Source organism: Larimichthys crocea, chromosome I (genome assembly GCF_000972845.2).
Source record: "Larimichthys crocea isolate SSNF chromosome I, L_crocea_2.0, whole genome shotgun sequence".
Lineage (NCBI taxonomy): Eukaryota > Metazoa > Chordata > Actinopteri > Sciaenidae > Larimichthys > Larimichthys crocea.
The window spans coordinates 23,739,543-23,749,522 of NC_040011.1; the positions used below are offsets into that span (position 1 = coordinate 23,739,543).

Sequence of the window (9,980 nt, forward strand, 5' to 3'; positions counted from 1 at the left end):
CCAATTAGTCACAGTTTACCAGGTAACAATGATACATCTGGTGGCAAACTGCAAATACACTCTGTATTTAACTGATCAGCAAAGCCGCCCCTCCACTTCTCAGGGATGGCACTCCTAACCGCCAGGATTTTTTCTTCACTGCTTGTGATCTCAGTTTCCATTTTACTTTTTATGTTATCATGGGGACATTTATCAAAAAACAACAGGTAAGTTGTGTTGGAATATAGTCTAAATGAACATTGTTTCAGTCTAATTCTGTATTTTTTAAATTTATTATAATTATTTATTTATTCAAAGAAATGTGTCTGTATTTTTATTTAAGTCACGTAAAACTGTAATTTGATAATTATTCTATGTTGCATCTATTTCTCTTTTGTCAAATTTCCATCTCAGCTGGGCTGCTTTCTCAGAAAAAAACAAACATGGAGGTGAAGAAAATTTGATCTGGATTAAAGAAGGGAACTCAACTCCACCTCCTCGTACGCAAAAAGCAAAAATCTCAACAAACTCCACAAAAACAAACCCAGTGACAAAGATAAAAAGTGATCAAATGGATGAGACTCCCATGCCGATCCTCTCCAGAAAATCCTTCAGCCAGCTTCCAGTGTGGGATTTTGAGGATGTTTATAACCAGGACGCGCCACTCAGACCTACTGTAAGCATGCCATGACAAGATACGACAAAAAAGGCAGACGTATTAACTTTGTGGGAGTGGGTAAATATGTCTAGTCTCTTCCCAGCCACATATTTAATTATCTGTTTTAAAACGTGAGTTTGGTTTGTTTTCAATGCACCAAAGTAAGACTGTGTTTTCTTCAGCTAAATGGGCTTGTCATTAAATCTGAGGTTTTATCAAGGTAAACATTGCCGAAATTGAAAAATCTCTATGTCTTATATTTATTTCATAATTTAATATTTTTATCCTACATTCTCAGACGTGTGCAGAGTCTCTGCGAAACTCTGAGGATGAGAGCTTCAGGAAGGCTTTTCTTCCCAACATACGCCTGTTTCTTCATAAAGACAATATCAACCTGACCGAGTGGAACCGGCTTTCACATTTCAACAACCCCTTTGGTTTCATGGAGTATAAGTATGCTGGTAGGTGTATTTTTGTGAGACAGATACAAAGCACCAAGATTTTTTAATCATTGTGTATGGCTGCTTACCTTGAATACTTATTATTGTGCCATCTGGGCAAAACCCCACAGTTAAACACTCCTCAACTGATGGTTTGAGCAATGTGGACACATCAATAATTCATAATTCTTTCTTAAATTTGGCAAGAAAAGCCTTTCTTTATCGCGAAGATTAATGGGGAAAGGTTACTAAAAGTTTTCTTGTTATCTAGATAATTGTTTTTATAATAACCACCATTATTAAGTGCTAAATTGATAGTAAATTAACATTTATTAATGCCATTAATATTAATGTCTTTTTACTCTTTGTTAATTGTTAGCAACACTATAATTTCTGTTTCTTAATTATATATTGTATCATAGCTAATAAGTGACATTACTATCTTATTTTCCACACACGTAACATTTTATATATTAAATTAAATATTTGGCTCTTTTAAACCTTTAAGAAATCATTTGTAAAACATCTATTCTATTCTATATTCAATTATATGGACCAGCTATTTGTAACATTTTCTTATAAACCATCTATAAACCTTACTCGCACCGCTATTATAAAGTTACAACTGACAATTATGATACTTGTTAAATTCGTTCTCATGGTGAGTCTAGAAGTTAGGGGCTTAGCCGCTGGAAGTCTGTAGTGCACTTGCTTTGTGGTCCCCACAATGAAGAACATCATTATTGGGTATGAAAGGGGCATTCTCCAAAGGCTCAGTCATTAACAAGGAACAGTTTAATAACAATATTTTCCAACAAACAATTCCAAGAATTTACTATCCATAATATCATACATAGATTCACAGAATCCAGAGAAATCTTTGCAAGGCCAAAAAACAACACTGAATGACTGTGAGCTTCGATCAGAAATCCATTGTCAGTTTGTTGCAGCATCTACAAATACAAGTTGAAGGTTTGATTGCAGCCCACTGCCCTTTGCTGCACGTTGTCCCCTTTCTCTCTTTGCTGATTTGTATCTTGTGCATGTATGTTTTGTTTGTTTTGTTGGTTTGCAGATGTGATGGCTTCAGTGAAGTTGATCCCAAAGCCCAAAGAGCCACTATTGCTTCCAAAGCCTGGCGGTGATGGATGTGTGCACTGTGCTGTGGTGGGCACTGCAGGGATCCTAAATGGCTCGAGAATGGGGAAAGAAATTGACGCCCATGATTATGTTTTCCGGTAAGAAAGACAAAGGGAATAAACCTGTCAATTTTTGTACTTGCAAGATCAAGTTAAGTTTTTTCCTGTATGTTTGTCTTACTCTCTATCTTTACTCACTTTACAGTGTCCCCATAACAATGTTAAAAAGATTTAACACTACCTCTACAGTGACCTCAAGATATATGCTTGACCCTGTGTAACCCCCATTATGACATGCTATTGTAGAATAGAAAATTCCTTCCGTCCACTTGTTTTAAGAGAGTGACACAGATAGCTGTGGTTGAGCGACACAGACAGTGAATGAGAGAGGGGACCCCGGTTGTGAAGAAGACAGTAAAAAACGAAGAATAAAAAGTCATTTTTTGATCGTTTCAATGCAGGATGAAATGCTGACAAACTCTATCCCTTTGCCTGTGTCCTAGTGCTACACCTCCTGCTATCCTCCTTTAGACACTAAAAAAACAATATTTCTGTCAGAGAGGCTAAAGATTGAGAAATTGCTTTCGAGAACTGCTGCCACGTGTTGCACAAACACTTCCACTTAACCCATCTTCAACTGTCTGGCACTGCACACCGTCATAAAATGAGAGTTTACAGTAAACAATGACTGTAACAAGGTGAACATGCAGCATGTAGCATTTTACTCAGCATGTAAGTATTTTTTCTTTGTTCACCTCTCGTGGCCTCATTTGAACAAGCCTCCAGATAGCATGGCACAAAAAAGTGTAACCTCTCTGCTTATGCAGGCAGTATAGATGGGAGTATATCTATGTTCCCAGGATGTTAAGTTCCCTAATCCTAGAAATGGTGAACATCGAGATAATGCTCACTGTGCAATGCTGTCTAACTTACAGTAATTACAGTAATTGTGTATATCTTTGTGTGTGTGTGTGTGTGTGTGTGTGTGTGTGTGTGTGTGTGTGTGTGTGTGTTATTTATTAAATTCAAACATCCTTTTAACGCTGCTGTTTCATTATTACTTATTCTAACTATTTAAGCTGTTTGTTCTCTTTGTATTCTTTTTAGTTGTGAAGTGTACTGGGACCATGCTACATGATGATTCTGCACTTTCTGCAACATTGCATAGAAATTAGTATTTTTTTGTGATTTATTGCCCCTCAGTGCAACCACTGTCATAAATATGGATGTGCATGTGTTACAATTATATTACTTATGGCCAAAAATTAACTCTACTAACAGCCAAACATGAAGCAAGTGCAACAACAAAAGACATAGCAGTCAGCTAATATTAATTACTAGTCCAACAGCAAGAAGTCCAGCTCAGCGTCTGACTTTCAGGCTTTTATTTCTAGTGGGAATGACAGAGACACTATTCACCAGATTACAAGTCGGAACATCAAAATGTAACACCAAAATGATTTAAAATGTGTTTTTTTATGGTAGAAACATTACACATTGTTGCTTTAAATAAAAATTAATTGAGTGATTTCTGAAGGCCTCTGTCACATTTGGATGTGTTTGTATGGCAGGATGAACAGTGCAGTCATCAAAGGATACGAAGAAGACGTTGGAAACAGAACATCTGTGTACGTTCACACGGCTCACTCCATCAATACGTCAACGTATTTATTCAAGAAGTATGGATACACATCTGTCCCTAATGATGAGGTACTCAAACTCAGATGATAACAGTGTAGTATTGTAATAGTTTATAACTCACACATACACACTCATCTGTCATCCTCTTGTTTTTGACAGGGTATAAAATATGTGATGATTGCTGAGGGGATGAGGGATTTCAACTGGCTCGAGGGTCTTCTCAAAGGAGAAAGAGGAGCTGGCCCATATCACAACAAATGGTGAATATCAAATCTCTCTATAAGTTATTAGTAGAGGATAGCATGCTAACAGAAGCCAACAGTAGAAGCAACAGATTAGGTCCTGGGTCAACTTAAAGAAAATGTACAGCCTCTCCAGCTGAGATGATTAACATCATTGTCCTAGATGTAGATCTAACTAATCTAATTTTTCATCATATCTTTTATGATTACGATTGACTTTTGTATTTGAACCCTCCAGGCCAAGGACGTACTATCGCGGGCAGTACAATGAGAGTCGATTCTACGTCCTGCACCAGGATTTCCTCAGATACGTGCGGAACAGGTCAACCTCCTCAAATAATCCAACCCAGTTTAACTTTTTGTGGTTTAAAACAATTATAATAATATATTTTATTGTTTAGCTCTTTTCATGTAGAGATGTAGATTTAAAATGGTGATAACATTACAATTAAACCCACAGATAAAAAATGATATAAACAGCAGAAAGAAAGACTTGGCAGTTGGCAAGGTATCCCAAATTAAGTAAAAAAATAATGAATGTAACAGTCACTTAGGAGTCATCGTATCAGAAAAAGACAGTTTTTTTTTTAAATGAAGCCTTTATATCTTAATTTTTTTTATTGCCCACAGGTTCTTAAAGTCCGCTAATCTGAACTCGTCATACTGGCCGATAGTCAGGCCGACTAACGGGGCATTCACTCTCTTCCTGGCTCTGCACACCTGTGACGTTGTACGTTAATATTACTTAAATGTGTCCATCTATAGCTATCCACCCCACATGAGTAGTATACAATAATTTATGCATAATTAAACTTAATTTGTATTCATTCTTAAAGGAGTAGTCTAACCTTCAGGGAAATGTGCTTATTTATTTTTCTTGTGGGTCTGATGACAGAATCGATACCAGTTTTATGTCTGTATGTTAAAAATATAGAATGGAGCCAACAGGCGATTATCTTAGCTCAGCATAAAAAACTGAAAACAGGGGAAGATAGCTGCATACTAGTTGTGGATCTTGTCATCAAACTCTATACAAGAAATTGAGTCAGTGTATTTCTCAAAGTGTCAAACTTTTCTTTTAACAAATATTTTCTTGGTGTTATTTATCCTCAATAATCCCTGTTCTCTGTTTTGTTTCTTAGTGAGTGCATATGGTTTCATGACTGAGGACTACACAAATACTACACTACTATTTTGAGAAAGGTGTTAAAACCAAGGTTGTTTTCTACATAAACCACGACTATTGCTGGAGAAGAACATGTGGAAAAACTTCACAACAGCAAAATAATTAGGCTATACCAAAGACCGGACTCAGGGACAGAAAAGCCAAAGTAACAGTGATACACTGAGAACGGCAACAATGACATCAAGAAGGAAAATCAAACCCTACACGTGTGTGATATGATGAGAAGCATTACCAGCACCACAGTATTTACATTTACACACTGGTACACAACACATTAAAGGCCCAGTGTGTAAGATTTACAGAATATGTCAGAAATTGAATATAATATGCATGTTTACATTAGTGTATAATCTCCCGAAAATACGAATTGTTTTGTGAATGAGCCTTTTATATCTACATACACTCCACAGAGTCCGTCATGTTGAACTGCCATGTTTCTACGAGACGGGTCTGGAGTTGATGACGCTGTTAAGGTCACCTGAGCTCCTGTGTGCTGGATGGTTGTTGGAGTCACATGAGGCCAAGTGTGAATTGCTTAGGGATGGTTTCAGTCCTCTTTCTAACCACCTGTCTTGCCATCATGGTCACCTCCCGGATGAGAGGTGAAATGTCTTTGCACATCTACAACCAAGTCCAATTGCTCCAGACTTAACCCTTCTCGAATAAAGATGACCTGGATGACTGAGAACCTTCACAGGTGCCATGTTTCTACAGTAGTCCAGAACTGACAAATCCTGGTCCTAGATAGAGCATTTGGTGTTTTTAGCGTGTTTTGCAGTTTATCCTTCATGATTGCAACGGGAGGGCAAGTCGAGGGGAGATTTTAGTATTTCTTGTTTTATGTTGCGTTAAGTCTTTCTTAAGGGGTCCTGTGTTACTTCTTGCTGTTGTCTTTTTCCCACCTGTTTTTTTTGTGTCACCTTTTTAATATTAAATTAATTCTCTTGTATTTCACTTGTCAGTTCGTCATCATTGTTCCGTCTTAGTGCTTTCCCACGTCCCTGTCCTGTTCCTTGTGTATCTCGGTTCTCTATTTAAATTTGTTGGACTTGTTTTTATGGGGGTTATCTTATCTTGCCTTTAGTTATTTTGTGCTAACCTGTCTGTCCTGTAAATTATTAATGTCACTTTTTTTTTCATTTTATTTGAGATAAAAATCAGATAAAACTAAAAAATGACTATTTTAATGAGGTTAACGTATGTAAGAGTAATCTTTTCTTCTACTTCACACAATGATTCGACATAAGTTCATGATAACACCTAAAACAACAACTTGCACGGCACAGATGAGAGCACTCACAAAGCACTGGAAATTACTGCAGGAAATAAATTTGTGGTTGTTAAATCTGTAGGTGCTTGTGTACTTCTTTCATCTGTAAATATATCAGAAAAGACAGTCATCATAAACTTATTTTACAGCTTTGACTGTCTGGGGCAACGTCCTTCTAAACTTGGATTATAGTGCATATATAGTGCAGTCATTAATTGCTACTGACACCTACTGGTGAATCTTCTTATCATCAATCAGGTGAGATGCAAGCAAGCATGGTCAACCGAACTAAACAGACAATTCAGACAAACCTATACACTACTATTTGTGAGTTTTGCTGAATGTGTTATGATTTTTAAAAAAAATGTTTTTTTACAGTTGACCTAACACTGAAATTTAGGTCACAATTCCTTTTCCAGTCACAGAATTTGAAGGGTTGCAGAATGTGTTGAAACACCTGTGGACATACACTACTGCTGAAGTTGAACCAGAGCACTATAAAGGGCCCCAACATCAATCATAGTTTGAAGATGTGTTGTAATTTGTCTAGCTTTACACTTGGATGTGGATCTTTAAAAAGTTGAAGGTAGGTTAAAGGTCAAGCGCGGGGGCGGGCAGAGGTTAACCAAGCGAGCTGTCGTCATGGCAGCCATGATCGTGATGCTTCAGCTGCTGTCACTCAGCTCATGTAATGTCTCTTACCTCGCTTGAGAGTGACCTGCATTTGATTGTACTGACCTGCTACAGAGAATATGTGGTGTACATATAACATCTAACAGGTAAGTTTCCCTCATATTCACTATTTCATGTGGGCTCCTTTTTTGTTGAGTCTCAATCCTGTTCGTAACACCACTTGTTGACACTTGTTGATGACCATTTTAGAAGAGGGATGATTTTGACCATTTTTTCCCCCAGGGGGGATGCCATCCCCCCACAACTCGAGTACTATACAGTACTCGAGTTGGTCATATTAGACATATGTCATATTAGACCCTGAATATGTATGTAAGGGTTAATGAGTAATGAAATGTTAGGATAATTTTTGTATTTACTTTAAGTTCCCAACTTCATTGTAAGATTAATTTAAAGCTTTAGTTAATAAAATGATCAAATTAATTCAGTTGCTCTCATAATCTGTCTTTTTTGCACGGGAAAATATGTGGCTAGTGGAAATTCTGATTGGCTGGTAACTTCAGAAACTTACCAGCCACATTGGCTGGTCATCAAAAAAGTTAATTTAGAGCCCTGGTTACAACTACTCACCACAGCTTTATATTTATTTTATTTTTTATCTGCAATCATATTTCCATCTGATTACTTGATTACTACAGATTACTACCATGTGCAATATTACTGATATCATGCCACCTTACGTTTGTAATATTATTATATCATGACACTACCTCTGCACTATTATTTCTATCTCGCCACTTCACCTTTAGTACTCATTCTCGCACAACTGTACACTTGTCTGTTGTTTGTCTGTTGTTTTGTCTATTGGTTTCTTATTTACTGTATAGGCTGAAGGATACTTTGGTCTATTGTTGTTTTGCCTTTTCTATTTTTATTTTTATTCTCTATTTTACTTCTGTAGTGTATCACACCCTTTCTGCTGCTGTAACAGGAGAATTTCCCTGTTGTGGGATAAATAAAGTATAATCTAATCTAATCTAATCTAAATTTATTTAATACAGTAAATATCTAACATGTTATACCTTTAATGTTTATTCCATGAGCCACATGTTTAGTTACAGGTCATTATTCTCATTTTACAGAAATATGTGTTACTTCAGAAAGCAGGAAAATACAGTATAAATCGTACAGCAATAATGACAAATACCATCACCTTCACTATTTGTTTTTGGTTTAGAGGAATCACATCAACTCATTTTCACTTTGTTGTTGTTGCAGTGAACAGTGATGACAGTTGAAAAGCCAAAGCAGAATGGTGCCGTGTTCACCATGTAATGTTGTTTGAAAGCAAAGATTGACTGTTCCACTGTCAGACACGTCGCCTGTTCATGTTTCAGTTGATTGACTGTAATATTGATGATTGAACAGCACAGGTCCCTCCAGCCTCGTCATGTCTCCTTGGACCATCACCAGTTATCTCCACTTTATCAACATCAACATCGTCCTGTCGCCTCCACCTCTTGTTAACAGTTTTTATTTTGTGGGTTGTTAAATCTTATACTCTGTGTAGCCTGTTTATATTACTTTGTTTCAGATATAAATAAAGCAGAGTGAGATTTCCTATCAGTGATTTCCCAAACAGAAAATAAATAAATAAATTCATTTCATAGATTGAAAATTGCAACCCTAACCCTAACCTGTAACGTGTAGGGAATATGACTTGTATGACTTGGCTGAAGCTTGAAAGAAATGTCACTTTTTTAGTTGTTGTTGTAGTCTTTGATCCATGAAGCTCTCTGTGCCACGGACGCCATTTTTTCTGAACAGCAAATTGTTTCTACATTTAAATTAAATCCAAACAACTTTGAACAATAACATGTTTTTGATTGGTTGATCAAAGGTGCCATGCCCTTATATGGACGTATATCCTGATATGCAAATTAGTTCTAGAACACAATCAAAGCACACATGACATCACTTTCACTTCAAAGCACGACAGAGTATATATAGGCAGACAGAGTCCAACAGGATCAGACCCAGTTTAGACACAGTCAAACAGAGTCAAGTACGGTCAAGTACACGAGTCAATAAGTACATCTGAACGACACATCTGCACATTTTCACAATGGAGACAAGTGGAAATAGCAAACAAAGCAAGAAAGGCAGGAATAAGCGGATTACCAACAACAGAGGTAGAGGCGATGTCTTTATTAAAAAGCCTCCTGTCTGTCTTGTGCAGAACAAGTCTGCAGACTTGAACCGTGAAATGGAGCAGACAGCTAAAAGTGAGAAGTCTGTGGAACCAGAACCAGTATCTGAAAAGCCACAGGTAACTCTCACTACTGTCACAGAGTCACAGTTACATGTGAACTCTGAGGAACAACAAGTAGCTGTTGCCCCTGAAAAACCACACATCGATGTGACCCCGAAGGAACCACAAGTTGCTGTGATTCCCAAAGAATCACTTGTGGCTGTGGTCTCTGACAAAGCACAAATGGATGTGACCCCAAAGGAACCACAAGTTGCTGTGATTCCCAAAGAATCACCTGTGGCTGTGGTCTCTGACAAAGCACAAATGGATGTGACCCCGAATGAACCACAAGTTGCTGTGATTCCCAAAGAATCACTTGTGGCTGTGGTCTCTGACAAAGCACAAATGGATGTGACCCCGAAGGAACCACAAGTTGCTGTGATTCCCAAAGAATCACCTGTGGCTGTGGTCTCTGACAAAGCACAGATGGATGTGACCCCAAATCAGCAACAGGATAGTGGGATTCCTGCTGAAGTGCAAA

At 37.5% G+C, this 9,980-nt stretch overlaps 1 protein-coding gene across 1 annotated transcript in view; it reads left to right on the forward strand.

The window, feature by feature from the left end:
• Window positions 1-550: 550 nt before the first annotated feature.
• Window positions 551-9,980, forward strand: part of LOC104937002 (alpha-N-acetylgalactosaminide alpha-2,6-sialyltransferase 1) — a 26,312-nt gene continuing 16,882 nt past the window's right edge. The window contains 10 exon segments of the mRNA XM_027282872.1: window positions 551-655; window positions 936-1,098; window positions 2,153-2,315; window positions 3,788-3,926; window positions 4,017-4,117; window positions 4,338-4,421; window positions 4,730-4,833; window positions 5,242-5,272; window positions 5,274-5,352; window positions 5,354-5,430. Of these exon segments, the coding sequence (XP_027138673.1) occupies window positions 551-655; window positions 936-1,098; window positions 2,153-2,315; window positions 3,788-3,926; window positions 4,017-4,117; window positions 4,338-4,421; window positions 4,730-4,833; window positions 5,242-5,272; window positions 5,274-5,352; window positions 5,354-5,430 (1,046 nt within the window).